Source organism: Polistes fuscatus, unplaced genomic scaffold (genome assembly GCF_010416935.1).
Source record: "Polistes fuscatus isolate 324 unplaced genomic scaffold, CU_Pfus_HIC Scaffold7, whole genome shotgun sequence".
In the NCBI taxonomy this organism is placed as follows: domain Eukaryota; kingdom Metazoa; phylum Arthropoda; class Insecta; order Hymenoptera; family Vespidae; genus Polistes; species Polistes fuscatus.
The window spans coordinates 4,886,616-4,904,064 of NW_025113151.1; the positions used below are offsets into that span (position 1 = coordinate 4,886,616).

The window sequence follows — 17,449 nt, forward strand, 5'->3', positions numbered from 1 at the left end:
TCTTTAATGCTTCGAGCTGTAGCATCAACCCCTTTACGCGGAATACCTTGACTCTCTCTCTCTCTCTCTCTTTCTCTCTTTCTCTCTTTCTCTTTATCTCTCCCTTTCTCTCTTTCTATCTTGAACCTGTTGCTTTAAACAAGATGTACCTTGAATAATGGATATTCCTAAGTAGTTCCAAGTCAGCTTAATCCAGCGCTCGTTTACCTCCGTTCGCGAAAGAGCTACGTTTCTGTCTACAGTGCGCGTTCGCGGTTTAAATCCCACTCCTCGGCTAATTAACATACGCATTAATTATCTTCCACCCACCCGAACCCATCTCTCCTTTGCTAGACCACCTAACCTTCTGTTTAAACAGATCGAAAGGTCATTTTTATCAATTATTTTAAATAACTATCTGTTTAGATTATTTCATCTTTTTAGTATCTTAAATGTATCGTCTCGAAGAAATCTTGTGAAAAATCATTTATGGCGTTAAATGATTCATTTTAAATAATAATAATAATTTTAATAATAATAATTGTAATAATAATTAAGTAATTGCTTTTTAATATACATATATATATATATGTATTATCTGTACGTCTTCAAAGCGATCATCCTTATGATTAATTTAAATCATTTAAATCTTATTATTATATTGTGATATCAAGTGTGTCATTTACATGGGTTTTAATCAAGGAAAATTTGAAACGATATAAAATTCCAGAAACCACGACACGATGATAATAATTACTCGTGATAATTCTAGACGAATTATGGAAACGAGACTGACGGAGAAAGAAAGAAAGAAAGAAAGAAAGAAAGATGGATAGAGAAATTAATAAAAAGAAATTAAAATAAAATAAAAAAAAAGGAAGAAAACGATATTAACAAAAATATGCTGTCGCGGGTAACTGGAAATATTCGTTGACATCGCTAAAAGGGGAGAAGAAAAGAGAAGAAAAGAGAAGAGAAGAGAAGAGAAGAGAAGATGTAACTAAATTTTCATTTTTCCACTCGACCGAACACTCGTATTTGCGTGCCCTATAACCATGAGTGCGCCCATCTATGCCTATATATGCCCGTATCTGTGCCCACGCGAGGGGTGAATTGTATGCGAGGAGTGAGCGCGCGCGAGCGCAACACGACGTGACTTTAATTACGTTCGTCGAGGAGTCACGGATAACAACACGTGCCGCATCCTCCCTCTGTGCCAAGATAAATCTTTATGTAATGCACGTATTTTTCTCCTCTTCCCCCAAGGTTATTTTTTTTCTTCTTTTTTTTGGTTGTTCTTTTTATTTTCTATTTTACTTCATTTTCTTGTTTTTTTTCTTTCTTTTTTTTTGTGCTGCTACTACTGCTGTTGCCTACTACTATTGCCATTGCCGTTGCTGCCGTAGCCGGTCGTTGCTAGTAGAGGTGCCGGTGGTGGCAGATTTCCTGCGTGAAAACGGCCAACCAGGACGACGGGCGTTAAATAATGCGACAAAACGTGCAACGAAAGTACCTCGAGGGACGAGTTCTATGTTCTTTCTCTCTTTCTCTCTTACTTTACTTCTTTTCTCTCTCTCTCTCTCTCTTTCTCTATCTCTTTCTTTCTTTCTCGTATTTTCTATGTCTGTGTTTTGCGTGCTTACAAATGTACAACGAGTTTTGTTTTACACGGGTAAAGCACTCTTACGGAAACTACCCTTGAGAGCTAGTAGTAGGGAACAAAGGGCTAACGGAAGTGACACTTTTGGAACATAATCGGTAGGTGTTTTCAAATGAAAATTAATTTTCCAGATGTCTGATTTTTTAATAACTTTGATACTTAGTTTTTCTTTTCTTTTTTTTCTTTTTTGTATTACTTTATACGTCAACTCTCTGTAGTATTAGGAAATTCGAACGTTTTATTTATAATTAATAAAAAATACGCGTTGCGTGTCTCAGTTATTTTTTTTTGTCAAAAATAAACTTACACTATTTTCATAATAAAACAATAATTATTATTATTTTCAAGTATTTTACTATTGATATATTGGAAAGTCATCCTTCATTATTTCGATTAAAGCGGGTTAATTATTTATATTTGAATGTTAGACGTGGAGATGTATTTTTTAATGAAAATAAATTCGTTTGAATAAACGAGTAAGATCGAGGAAGATAAAGAAGAGAAGATAAAAGAAAAAAGAAAGAAGGGAAAGATAGAATCGAGACGAATGAAAAGGAATTTCGTTCTTCGGGGGGATGTAGGAGGAATGATTTGAATGGTAAGGGGTGAGATTTGGATAGCCTCTTTGGATAAAAGAAAAGTATGTCTGAACGTCAGCTCTTTAAAGGGTAGCTCTTGGAGGATTGAAGATTTTTACAAATAATAATATTCTGCTCTTTAATATTCATTCGCTATCATCTACATCTTTTTCTCTTCCTTTTTCTTTTTCTTACACGTTATTTCTTTTATTCGTTATATAATACTCTTTCTCCTTTTTTCATACTATTCTTTTTATTTTCCTTGGAGGAACCTCTTCACGCGAGAATATCGGACACACGGAATATGACGTTTTAATCTCAAGTATCCAGATGGGTTCCGCGATTTCGTATATAAAAAGATGACGAGTATATCAAGAGAAAGAGAAATAAAGATAATGATAAAGATAAAGATAAAGATAAAGATAAAGAGAGATAGAGATAGGTTCATTTATGGTAGAGTAGTACCTATTTGTAAGAAAATCTATACTAAAGACAATTTTTATATTTCATAATAGTAGTAATAATAATAATAATAGTAATAATAATATAATAATAATAATAAAACAATAATAATAATAATTCAATCCCTTGCGGTCCTGGGGTGGGGGGGGGTAAGAATAAGCCGCAGTAGTCCCTGTGTTTGTCATAAGAGCCAACTAATAGGGAAAATATCATTATAATAATTATAATAATAATATTAATAACAAATAACATAATTTTTAATCCTAACAATTTTACAAAACAAAATACTTGCATTAGATACATAATATTATGGATATATGTTATATAATAATTTTTGCATGAACGGAGGAACGATAATTGTCCATAATTTTCTATATATGTATAATTTTAATAATAATAATAATAATTATACAATATATTATAGAAATATATAAAAAAAGAAAAAGAATCGATTCGCACGTAAACAATCTTTTTCTTTCCTTCTTATTTTGCTGTGCTGATTCTGTGTTGGGGGGGCGGGGGCGGGCAGGGGGTGGTGGTTAGGGAGTGAGGGTCTGTTTGCGCGGCATGAATATTTTATTTTATTTCTTTTTTGTTTTTTAATCATTTTTGTTTTTTTTTTACTTTTTTATCTTTCGTTTACTGATATTACGGCGTTATACAATATTTTTTACATTGAAAGCGATAGTCGTTGCACTTTGTGATTTGCCATTGATCGTTCGTTTCATTTAATTTAGTTACACGTTACTTCGTTTCCCTTTTCATTTCTTCTTTTTTTATTTTTTTCGTTCCGTCTGTTCTTTTCTTTTTTCTCTTTTTATTCATCTTTTTTTTTAATTAACAAATTTTTCATATCCCTCGTTTCCGCACTCAACTTGGCACGCGTAAAATCAATTTTCAATAACAAATTTCAAACCCCTTTTTACTCCGTTTTACTCGTATTGCATTACTAAACACATACATCTTTGTAGATTTTTCTTCTTCTTCTTCTTTCTTTTGTTTGTTTGTTTTTCTTTTAATTAGGGTTTGTTTTTTATTATTTTTTTCTTGTTTGTTTTTAATACGACACTAACTACACGGTCAGTCTTTATGTCTTTTTTTCTTCGTGTACGTGTTTGTATACGCTGTGTACGTGTAATGTGCATGTTTTTCGGGTTTCTAATCTCGCGCATGTACGTGGTTATGTGTTTTTCTTCTTTCTCCTTGTTATTATTTAATTGTTTGTTTCGTTTATTATTAACGTAGTCCATAATTACAGAATAAGTGGACGACGATTGTCCCATCCGTAGTTTCGACACTTATCGAATGATCGTCGTCATAATTAGGCTCATTGTCAGTGCTATCGCTGCACCTGTCGTCGTAATGCACACCGCAGCATCTGTAAAATGATCAATATAATAATATTAATTAAATTAGAAATATTTCTTAGTCGTGTTAAAAAAATTCATTTTTATATATGTTTTATATATATCATTTTCAAAAATATATTTTTATATATTAATTTAAAAAAAAAAGCCTTTTGCATGTAACGAAAGAATTATATTCCTTGCTACGTAAAAATGTAATCTAATTAGATAAATGTTTTAAATGAAATTTTATTATATATCATAAATTATTATTACATTTTATTAAATTATTGAAAAGAAATGTTTCAAATGTTTAACATAAAAATAACTTTACAAAATAAACGTCATAAATATTATTCATTACAGAATAACTGTATAACTGACTGCTATTTTTAAGATAGCATAAATTTATTTTCACGATTAAAAAAAAGTAAAAGAAAAGGATAAAAATAAAAAGAAAGAAGGAAAGAAAGAAAGAAAGAAAGTAAAAAAGAAATGTTATCGTTGAAGGAAACGTCGAAGTCAATTGAAAAGACTCGAGAGTCATGTCTTCGCACGACTTGCATTTTTCTTTTTATTTTGATGCAACCACTCCAGTATCAACTCCCACCCCACCCTACCTTGTACCAAGTCACCCTTAAGCGAACGTCATACTCTGATTTTTTCTAAGGAGAATAAGGAGGTAAAGGGGAAAGGTTAAAATAAGAAGAATAAGAAAAGGAAAGAAGAAGAAGAAGAAGAAGGATAGAAAAGCTACGAAAGTCGAGCCGGAAGTCAGTTATTTTTCCGCTTCGTTCAAACCCTTCTTCTTTCTTTATCTTTCTCTCTCTCTCTTTCTTTCATTCCTCTTTTATTTTTTATCCCTGTTGTACCTTCAACTATTACTCGGTTCGAAAAAAAGCGTATTTCCAGGAAGGTTATTTCTTGCTTTCGCTCATCTTTTCACTCATCTTTAATTAGCAATGAGAAACAAGGCAGTCGGCGCGAAAGTTTTCCGTCTCAGCCGAATTAATCCTTTCTTTCATTTTTTTCCCTTTTTTCTCGACTAAAGAGGAACAGAGAAAGAGAGAGAGAGAGAGAGGGGGGAGGGAGGAAGAGTAAGAGAGAAAGAAAATTGCTCCCCTTCGCTATTTCCGTCTCATCATCTTCTTCTTGTTCCTTTTTTTTTCTATTTTTCTTTTTCATTCTTTCATCGTATTTTTCACTTAAGGTACTCGTCGTTTCTCCTTACGTTTCATTTTTTACTCTATAAGACAAATTTTTCTTTACGGGTCTGTAATTGATCATTCAATTTTTAGAAAGTTTTGCATTATATATTACATTTTTGAATATTTTAAAATTTTTCTATGCTTGCGTGTGCGTGCGTGCGTGCGTGCGTTCATAGTTTAGATTAGAATCTTTTCAATCGAAACAACGTTGATAGTCAAAGTTTTTATTTTTATAGATAAAAAATAAATTATTGCAAAATTGTGTGTCTCCGTGGGTTTTTATTTATTTTTCTTTTATTTATTTATTTGTACGTACGATGTAATGTAAAAAACATTGTTGCAATCGGAAAAAAAAAACAAAAAATAGTCAAAAGAACGATCCTATAACTCTTATTTAAAGCTTTGCACTTCGACATAGGGCAACTCATAAAACAAGAGAGAAAGGCTATATCGGAAAGCGATATTTTTCGAAAGTTATTCAATGTTTCTACATTCGAGGAGGAGGAGAAGGAGGGGGGGCAGGAGGGAGAGAGGGAATAGCTACATAGTTCTCCAGTGCGATAGTACGAGAGAATCAGAGAGAAGCATTTTAATGAGATTCGTCGTTCGAATCTAGCGTGTCAGGACAACTACGAACTAACGGAATTTATATAGAGGTATTTTTAGGCGTAGATACATAAATCCTAGCTTGTTAATGAAAATTTTCCGGAAAAATATGGCATACCCCTTTCCCCGATTAGTTTTTCTACTCTTCGTAGGAAAATAAAAAAAAAAAGATACGACGGATGGATGGATGGATGGGAAGATGGATGGGTGGATTGAAAAATTAAACGTCACTCTTCTTACATCAAGTTAACTTCAAATTAAAAGTATTTCTATCAACAAATTTTAATCGATAATCAAATTTTCTCTCGTAGAACGGGGTAATGCGCGAATAAAAAAGAAAATTCCTATCTCTCCTCCACCCTTTCCCCAAAAAGAAGAAAAAGAAAAAAGAAGAAAAAACTGCGCAGTTTTAAGGAATTCAAATTTTTTCGATCGTGTCTCTCTACGATGAACAATATTGATTAATAATAAAAGAAAAAAAAACTTCCACGAGATCACGAATTCAAGCGTTAAGTAGTAAAAGCTTGCGAGGAAAGTTTCAACGTCAAGCTTGTACACTTTTACCCTCTTCATTTTTGATTCTTTCTTTCTCTACACGAAATTACCTGCTCTCCAAGGGCCATCGTGATCATACCCCATAGTAATATAAAAAAGTATGTGTGTATGTATATGTATGAGAGAAAGAGATAGTGATCTCTTTCTCTCTGGTTCACACAGAGGACGGATTTTCACACTTTGCCATTATGCAAATTCCTTTTAAAAGAAACCACGGGAGTGCGACGATATCGATGCCGAGCTCTTTCCGAGGTTGAAGTTGGGTGATGAGAGGGTTGCAGGGGGGTTTGAAGGAAAGAAGAGAGAGAGAGGGCTGACTGATGAAAAAAAGGGTAGGGTGAAAAAAATGTAAGCGAGGAACGAAATATCCGATAATGCCCCGAAGGCCTTGCGAAGGAATTTCTGAAGGACCATCGGCCGAGTCAGACGTAGAATTTACTTTCCTGTGTGTATGTGTGCGAGTACCGAGATAGATTGTAATTGTGATTGTGGTGATAGTGGTGGTGGTGGGATTCCCTGTCGTTTAAATGCCACCCGAGAATGATCGGATAAAACCGCGAGTTCGCCTTGCCAAACCAACGGCATTTGTTTCCTTTCCCTTCGGCTAATATTCTTTCTCTTTCTTACCTTTTTATTTTTTTTTTTTTTTTTTTTATTTATTTACTTCTTCTATTTTATTCATTGAATTCTATTTTTTTTCTTTTTTTTTTCTTGATCTTTTCTTTTCTTTTCTTTTTCTATCTCTTTTTCACTCGTTACTTTCATTCTATGTTGGATTTCTATTGAACGTCGTCTATGAGTAAGGATTGGTGAATTGGAGTGAGTGAGTTGGAAGAGGGTGGAAGGTGGGAATAGTGGTAGCTAAGAGTTAGGGGATGCCAATCATCGAACTTTACACCCCTAACGATCCTTACTAGCTCGTTACTTTGTCCCGATATCCGTTACATTCTGTTCAGGCTACTTTTAATTGGCCGAATAAGATGCAACTGTGACTACAATTGTGTTAAAAAATCAATCCATTTTATTTGCTTTTTCATTTTATTTGATTTATTTTCTTCTTTCTTTTTTTTTCTCAAATGAGAGGACTCTTGGAAAAGAATGAATTCAAAGGGGTGATTATAGTTTAAAAGGCCTAGTTTTTTGAAGTCTTCTTTCCATTCGTTTATGGTTGTGTGTGTGTGTGTGCATGCGAGCATATGTGTAATTTCGTTCGAGATAGTTTTATTTAGAATAAAATAAAATAAAAGTTAATCGAATTATTTTCATATTATTCATTATTTTCTTACTTTTTATCTTCTGTTTTTTTCTTTTCTTTGATTTTCTTTTTAGATAATTATTAAACTTACCGTTGTTGTCGGTGGGCCAATCGTAATTCCTTTTCCTGTCCAGGTCGTTCGACTTTTGTTCCGACTTTCCAATCTCGTTTAAGTTCGACTGAAACTTATTTTCTGAGAAGATAGAAAAGAAAAATTATTAACGAATCAGATATAAGAATAATAATAATACATGTCGGAAACTATTGCCAATGAAATTAATTTATATTATTTCATTGACAAATATCATTTAGTATAAATTTGATTATTTAAATGCATTTTGTTTTCTTGTTTACAAAAACGGTATATTCGTGGCAGGGAGCTTATATTGTAAAAAAAAGAAAAAAGGAAAAGAATAATTATTTTTACTTTTATTTATTTATTTTTTCAAAAAAAGAAAAAAAAGATATTTTTACGATCGTTAAGATGTCCAAGACCTTGACTGAAAATGATTTGCTTGCATGGGATGAGGGGGTACATTTTATCGCGGTATGTCTGGCAAACGCGATAACTAGTATGCTAACTAAAGGTAAACACAATACAGGTGAGCGTACACGATGTACCTTGTTGTCCTATCAGCTACCTGTATGTAGATGCTGGACCTTGCAGTTATCATATTGCACAATAATGAGATCCCAGTGTGTATATGTCATGTGTATACGAGCAAACAATGCGTTTAACTATACCACATACATGCATACGTATACACATATATATATTTAAGCTTACATGCGAGTACTTATGTCAATGTAGGATATTAGAAATTTTGATTTTGGGCTTGGAATGTTTTTCGATGATATTCATAATCGAGAATGAAATTTTTCATTCGTATGATTTGTATTTTTATTTATTTTCAACGATAAGAAGGAAAAACGAAATAAATTTTATCACCCCGTTTGTTTACGTGTTATTATTCACGTTTGTTGCTTTTTGTAATTTATTACACGAGCTTGTCGACAAATTTCGTTGTTCTTTTTGTCCTGAAAATGATAATTGATGTTTTTTTTTTAACTCGTAGATTTTCACGATAAGAGAGAGAGTTGAATGTTGAAGATTTTTAAATTAAATCTCTCTCTCTCTCTTTCTCTCTCTCTCTCTCTCATACTTGACGAGTTATTTTTTTCATTCTTTCTATTCATTCATATAAAAATAAAATTTTACATATATAATAAATAAAATTATTGTAAAAAATTGAGAGATAAAAGCCATGAAAACAAAGAGAAAGAAAGAAACATACAAAATATAACAAACAACACGAACGCGTTTTGATAAAGAGTTAAAAATAAAATAATTAAATGGTATAATGAATGTTTAAATGTATATTTTTTTTGTTGTTGTTAAATTTTTTCTTCGATTATTAAACATAGAACGTAGATCAATTTTGGAAAATTAGAAAGTGGATAGATAAAAATAGAGATGGATAATGAGAAAAGCAAAAAGTAAAGCTCTTTGCTCAGAGAACAAAAGGTACCTCGAGTGAAGATGCTCGGAGCGATGTTACGCCTAAAGTGGGCGGTAAACGTGTCAACTGGTATGCAAACGACGAGTAAACACAATTCCCTTATCCTCGGGCACTACCAAGTCGTTGTTTTCGCGTTGCTCTTGCTCCTAGTCGTGTGACATGTTTGTCACACTAAAGAGAGAGAGAGAGAGAGAGAGAGAGAGTTCAGCCAACTCGAATCGAACGAGTAACACAGCTGATAACGAGTTTTGTTTTAACACCTTTCCTTAATAATTCTACAATTCGTGCGTTGGGTGTTATTGTATTAATAAATTCGTTTAATATTTTCCCCCTTTTAAAATCTTTGATATTCACTCGAATTAATTAATCAGAAAGTTTTTAACAAATTTGGTAGACCATCGCAATCGTTGTGTTACAAGATTTACATTCACTATTTGGAAGAAAAATATGGTAAATATTTGAAGAATTATTGCATACACCATTGTTTGTTGTAAAAATACTTGTTTTATTTTTTTTTGTTCTTTCTTTCTTTCCTTGTTGTTTTTCCATTACGGTACGAGGATGCACAATAAAATATGGAAAATAATAAAATACGCAAAAAGAAAAAAGAGAGAACGTTTGTTAATCTCTCAAATTTTTAGCAATAATTTTATTTGCGTTCGACTTTTGTTTTCCTATGAATGATTGGAAATAAAAAGAAATATACAAACCCATATATATACTCGTAATGTTTTCGAGCTTATATACGTTTAATTTTATTTAAAGATGTAATAATTAATTTGAAAAATTAGGATTAAAATTAGAAAGCAATTGTTAGAAACTAGAAAGGTAAGAATAGCCTAGGGATCCCGATGATCGGAGGTATGGAATCAGAGTGTTAAGCATCGTTGTCCTTGGAACACGATCTTAGGACAATAGCCTATTTTGGATGAGGTAATGGACGATCTCGCGTGGAGAGACTGCCATGAACGTTATGTAACATAGTAGCTACGGTCCGATAGTAGAAGCAGTATAGGATAGGAAGGAAGGAAGGAAGGAAGGGTATCCCCCTACTTTGACAAAGGGATACACACCTAGGAACAAGGAAGCGAACGGCTAGAGAACGGTCAAACCTGACAGACATATGCAAATCTCGGCCAAACATTGGCACTTGCGATGACGATGACGATGACGACGTTCCGAGCCCTTTAGAGATAGGTCAGCGATACAATCTCTGATGTTTCCTTCCTAATTTGTATGCTCATCGAATCTTCTCTATGAATCACTTTACCAACATTCAGATACAATTTTATGAATCAAGTCTGATGTAGCGTTGTAATTGAAATTAATTCAACAGAAAATTATAATTCGATTTAATTGTCTTCAATTCTATATTGGAATAATTTATAAAAAAAGAAATTAATTAAAAAACGAAGAAAAAGATTATTTGAAATAAAAATTCAGAAGAATGAGAATAGAATAAAAGGGAAACATCGTTGGTCGGTATAGATAATTCATGGCATTCTACCTGTGTAAGTATAAACGTCCATAGTTCTCTATGTAGCCACGCATGCATATTTATGTCTCTCTCTCTCTCTCTCTCTCTGAGTGTGCGATGTTGGCCGCGTTGTTCGCACAGCTATGCACAGCTACCTCGAGCTGCGAACGCATTCTGAAGGTGCACGTATATACGGATCTATAATAGCCTATTGCTGTGGCTAGTTTAACCACCTTGGTGAGTTGCCGTGTTTCGCCAGTTTCTAGCCTTCAACTCATCCCCCTTCCAACCTCTTGCCAACCCCTTTTCCTCCTCTTGTCACCCCACCCTTATTCTCTACCCATCTGTAACGTATAATACAACGCAAGTAGCGGGTGGTTGGTACGCGTACACGCACAGTTTCGCGATACGAGTCGTGTTAACTATGTGCTGCTACGTTGGCTAAGCCAATTTCTCTCTCTCTCCCTATCTCTCTTCTACCCATTCGGTTGGTCCTCATCCTTCTCTTCTTCCTCCTACAGGTTCGAATTGCAGGTTGCCAATAATTCACGATGCTATCCCGAAGGCGTGTTCCACACTCCCACTACCACCACCACCACCACCACTACCACTAGCACTACCATTGCCACGACTAGCTGCTTACAGACCGTCGCGATACTTGATTTTATGTCCAACCGTCCGAAACCGACGATTGAGACTAATGAGCGGTGTTCTTGATATCGCAATCAACGTCCCACGGCAAATTGTATCGAGTCGATAATTGTGTCGGGTTGTGTGATTTTAGGAGGATTTGTATGAAACGTTTACAATAGTTAATTGTACGATTATTCAATCGATTGTTATCAATTTAAAAATATAGTTTCACACATATATATATCTCGTTCATGAATGCAATTACAATTAAATCCTTGAAATGAAACGAGAAACTTATCAGATCGTTAAAATATATTTTGTCTACGCGATGAAAAGATCATTTTCATATAATTTATTATCTTCTATTTGTTTCTTTTTTTTTCTTGATAATACATGTTTTTAATTTGTTAAATATTTTCAAGCCTTCGTATTTATATAACTTGGTAATACGTGCATAAGTGTATAATGGGTTGCCTATCACGAGGGTGCTCGGAAAATTTCCTTTGCCGAATGGTATTCACAATTATCGATAAATTACTACCAACTGTTTTGAAGTATCCATAGACGTGTAATTAATTACTCAAAACATATATACTTATATATATACTCGCTTTACGTTTGACCATAAACAAATTGTTTGCCTGTTTTATTTTTTATTTTATCCTTTCAAAAGACGTGTTTTGCCTTTCATCCATTTCCGTCGGTGTTAGTCAAAGCGAATGAAACGTGAATGAATGCTATTGCAATAGCTACAGTAATAAAATTCAAATAGAACGTTCGTTCGACGAATCGTTAAGTTTTATAAACGATCGTTTAGAATGGAACTTTCAACGATAATTATAGAAGAGAGAAAAGATCTATCTATTGTTAGAATTCATCGACTATTACCGAGACTCCTCTAACTTTTCAAAAGTGCATTCGAAGTAACGCATAGTACGACGAGACTTAAATCGGCAAAAGGTAAATTACTTTAGGAGGATAGGAAACGTTCTTACCCATTATAACACAGGAAATAAAATTTACGCCGTTCATGTTAATTTATTCATGGATTTGCAAGTAATATAAAGGAGGGATGGGAGGGGGTGGTGGTGGTGGTGCTAGAAAGGGTACGTCTAAACGCTTATTAAAATCGGTATATCTCGACCGATAAGAAGTGCAAAGAGTAGTGCGAGCGGGTGCTTCTTTTGGTTCAGGTACGATTAAATCATAATTGCAACTACTGGTTGTATAATCGCTTTATCGCGTATAATTAATAATCCAAGAAGGCAGATGGTGTTTTAATAAACGTTATATTAAAAAAGAAGTATTACGTAATACATTTATATATATATAGAGAGAGAGAGAAAGAGAGAAAGCTTTTATCGATATTGAGTGTATACGTAAAGGCAAGTACTTACGATGAAACTTCGTTTTCTTTGTCCCGTTTTAAGTTACTTTCTTTCAAAGTAGACATTATTAAAATTTTGCTTCTAGCATAAAACGACACATAATTATGTATATTTATTTATTAAACTAATCTTAATATAGGAATAAAATGAATATGTAACTTGTATGTACATTGAATTATTTAATTAAATCATACATTTTTGTCGAGTTTTGACTGTTAGGAAAAATAAAGAAAATACATATTTTAAATAATGTCATAACCGTTGTTTTGCGATGAAGCTTTATCAGAACAAAGACAGAGAGAAAAAGAAGAGAGAGAGAGAGAGAGAGAGAGAGAGGAGAGAGAGAAAGATAGTTTACCCTTGCATACTAGGTTATTACGAAAAGAATTCATTAAAAACACGCTAGCCTGCCATTTACGTAATTAAATTTTAATGAATCACGTGTAACAAAAAAATATATATAAATAAATGCACGATAACGCGTATATAAGTATAATATAAATATACGCGTGTACATAAATTTGTATGATTATAAAATAATTCGAATGACCGAAAAAAGAAGAAATAGATTCGAAATAACAAAAGAAAAAAAGAACAAAACATTTGTTATTTAAACTTTTTAAAATGGGCCATTGAAATTATGTGAATGCAATAAGTTCACTTCGAATAATCTTTTCCGAATATCCTAGATAACAGGAAGTATAACAACAACAATAACAACAACACAACACGAAGAGAGAGAGAGAGAGAGGGAGAGATAAATCCACCACAATTGTGCACGGTATAGAAATATTTTATGCAATCTACTCGTAGCTACTCAACTTGCCATCTTATCATTTCATTAACCTCTAACCTCTTTTTGTGCATTTTCCCTCCTCCTCCACTTCCTCCTCGTACTCTTCCACTTCCTCTTCCTCGTTTCTCATATCCTCGCTCGAGCGATTCTATTGATGTGCAACATGGTACTCGCAACACGTCGAGCATTTATCTCAACCATCGTTCATAAACCAAAGTTCGATGGTAAAGCGTTTCACGATGATGATAATAATAACAATAATAATAATAAACTACAATAATAATAATAATAATGATAACAAGAGGGACATTCGATCGATTGTACCGCGAATTTAATTTTCGATGATAGAAAGTAAAATGGACGTCATTTTAGTACAACCATTGAACAGTTTGAATAAACGCTTTTCTGTACGTTATTTCAACTATATTATGTATTATATAAAAATTCGTTTAAATCTGTATTATTTTTAGGCGAAAAGAAAATTTTGGTAGATAAAGAAAAAAAGAACAAGCGGTTGAAATTGTACAGAGAAGTATCATATGTACAACAAGGTATTTGAAGTTTGTTTTTTTAGCCGAACTTTCAAACACTTCTTTTTTTTTATCTTTTTTTTGCAGCAGCATGGAATACGCTGACACCGTTTGGTTAGAAACATTTTCGATATATATATATATATATTTTGTTGTCTATAACTTTGTTCGTATATACAAATATGTATAAAATTTCAGTAATACATAAATATTAATGAAATAATTCATATAGCGTGAGGAAGTGAACAACTGACGGTTAAAGAATGCAAATTGGAAGAAATGAGAGATTTAGTGGATGAAATAGTAAAGAAAGAAAGAAAGAAAGGAAGAAGAAGAACGAGATAGGGAAAAGAGGTTAGATAAGTAGAGATAGAAAACAAGAAGAAAGCAAGATAAAGAAAGAAAGAAAGATAAAGATAACGATAGAGGGAGGAGTAGGGTGCTTATTCCTTACCCCTTAGATTCTTCCCGCAATAGGAGAATTGTGGTAGGGGGAACATGAAGGGAGCAAACATTAATGCCATCCCGTAGACCGCAGATGTTGCGCCAATTACAAACCTCACCCTCGTCCTTTCTCTCTTTCTCTCTCTCTCTCTTTCATTTTAGAAAGGAAAGGGGGAAAACAGACGATATTCCGACTTACGAGCTTTCCTCTTTCCTCTCTCCACTCTCAACCACCCTCTTCTACACCCTTCTCTCTCTCTCTCTCTTTCTCTTCGTCTCAGGAATATCTAGCTTTTACACGGACAAGGATAGAAACAGAGAAAGGATAGATAGAGAGATAGATAAAGATATATATAGGTAGAATAAGATAGAAAAAGGTAAGAGAAAGGAAACACGGCTTTCGGAAAGGCTCTCGCACTTTGTTAGATTAAATATAACATAAGACTGGAAAAGGATAGCTGCTGTTACTACTACTATTGTACTACTACTTCTACTACTATTACTACTACTACTACTACTACTACTAGCTGTTGCAAGAATGAAAGAAAGAGAGAAAGAGATAGTTTGTAGGAAGGGATGAAAGTGCAAGAAGGGATTGAAAATGGGGGATGAGTAGCAACAGCAATACCACCACAATCACCACTGCTACTGCTACTGCTACTACTACTACTACTACTACTACTACTACTACTACTACTACTACCACTACTACCACTACCAACACCACCATGCCACGGTGGCTGATATTATTCTTGGGTCTTCCTCGCCGGAGCATTATTAGTTCTAGCGTGTTAGCATACATGAAATATTGATGTTACAGGGGTGCCCAACCTATCCAACACTCCTATACACCCCTTCTGATTCTCTCTCTATCTCTCTCTATCTCTCTCTCTCTCTCTCTTTCTCTCTTTTTCCCTTTCTTTCTTTCTTTCTTTCTTCCTTTCTTTCTTTCTCTCATTTCCCATTTCCGTCTTCTTACATAGTCACTTGCGGTGTTCTACCGTTACGAGCTTTCATCCTTTCTAACCTCACCCTCTTTTCTTTTCTTCGAGGCATTACGTCTCTCGATGCCTTCATCCGTCGATGGAGATTTTTCGATCATCCGAAAAGACGTACGGGGGGATGAAAAAATGAGATTGAACTGTTCGAAAAATTTTAAATTTAACAAGCCTACATTGGTGTGCTTGTATGCGTGTAGTATGCATATATCGTAGGCAAGATGTTCTCGCTGATTTTGAATAAATCAAATCGCATGTATCAATCTTCTTATAAAGAATTTACATTCCTCTTTTTTTCTTCTCGTCGTTAGAGTTATAAGATTTTTGATTATAAGTTTGCGTTAAATTTAAGTTCACGACGTTCATCAATATTATTGTAATAATGATAACTTTAATGATAATTTTAATAATAATAATAATAATAATAATAATAATAACAGCGTATGAATAATAATTCCATTATTAACGATGAACGAATTGGAATTTTTATTAACGTAATTTTTCATTTGCATAAACTCTGTAATTCGTCGTTTATTCTGTGCTTTTTCGAAATAAGAAAAAGAACAAAAAATAAGTATTTACTTCTTCGTAAGTTCTTTTCGGTGGTGTCTCCATTCGCGTTTTTCTTCAGAATTCTTCAACTCTCGGGCCGGCTTTTCCTACGGCCGCCTTTTCTTTTCTCGAATTTCCCACGAGAAACGTCCGAGTGATCGATGCATTCGTTCGAAAAAAGATCAAGATTGAAGAGAATGCGTTTCGCGAGTAAACTCGAGTTGGGTAGGTAAAGGGAAAAACGTAAAAAGAAAACGTCATACCTTTCTGCTTATGTACATGCATGCATATACACGTATACGTATGCATATGCATATGCGCATGTATATGTAGATAGAAAGAGAGAGAGAGAGAGAGAGAGAGAGAGAGAGAGAGAGAGGAAATTTCTCGCCTTTCACCATCTTTCTTTCATCTTATCTTATCTATTTTCTTATTTTTTGGTTTGCCGATGATACTTCTCGATAAAATGATCTAACGTCGGTGTTCGTATCGAATAGCAAGGATATTTTCTTTTCGTATATTTGAAAAAAAAATATATATGTTTTATAAAGAAATATATAATAAATATATACGTATTTATACTCACTCGTTTTCATACTCTTTTCGTTGTGAATCATCAGCGAGTTTGGATTAGCATAAACGGAATTGTTCAGCTCCGTTATCGGCTCCCAATCTAAAATGAAAAAATAGAAGAAAGAAAAAGATACCTACGTATATATATATATATATAATCAATAACAATGTTATAAGAAATAAATTCTGTTGTTTTTTCTTTTCGTTAATTAAATTGCGTCTTATTACAAAGATAAATTATTGCGTTATAATTGCATAATAATGTTAACAATAATTAATTTAAGAAAAAATAATATTATGATAAACAAGGATAGCAAAAATATACTATTTCAACATTTATAATTAAATAAAATTGTTAAATATATAATTTTGAAATCATAATGATTGGCACAGACATTACAAATTCATTTTTAAGATTAAAATATCCCGGATAAGAATCGGTTAAACAAATGTTAGGGGAATTATGCTTATGAAAAAGACAAGGGCAATCAGAGATATACATGGATAGATAGAGAGAAAGAATGTTAATAAAAAAAAAAAGAAAAAGAAAACAATTTGGCATTCGTGGAAAGATCTACTTCGTTAGCGTTGTTGGTAATGTATTAACGAGCGTATCTAACAAACGGTTGTAGATCGTCTAAGGAATTTCAAAAGTAGAGACGCGCAAAATCAACGCCACGCGATGTGTCACGTAACGTTGTTAACGCGAAAGGAGATGATTGCATCCCGCATAATGAAGAAGCACCGAGTTTGTCCGTCTCTAATGAAATCGCATAAAGCGGAACGTGCCGATGTACTTAACAGCCGGAAACACCGTTGTTCCCACTATTCAAATTGGATAATACAATTGACGTTAATTGTGACTTCAAATAGTACCAGTGAGATGTAA

At 33.5% G+C, this 17,449-nt stretch overlaps 1 protein-coding gene across 1 annotated transcript in view; it reads right to left on the reverse strand.

The window, feature by feature from the left end:
* Positions 1-3,524: 3,524 nt before the first annotated feature.
* LOC122523872 (neurotrimin-like) overlaps positions 3,525-17,449 on the reverse strand; it is a 232,764-nt gene continuing 218,839 nt past the window's right edge. The window contains exons 9-11 of the mRNA XM_043645812.1: positions 16,574-16,660; positions 7,741-7,842; positions 3,525-4,057 (exon numbers count right to left, since the gene is read on the reverse strand). Of these exons, the coding sequence (XP_043501747.1) occupies positions 3,978-4,057; positions 7,741-7,842; positions 16,574-16,660 (269 nt within the window). The 3' untranslated portion in view covers positions 3,525-3,977. The remainder of the gene's footprint in view (positions 4,058-7,740; positions 7,843-16,573; positions 16,661-17,449) is intronic.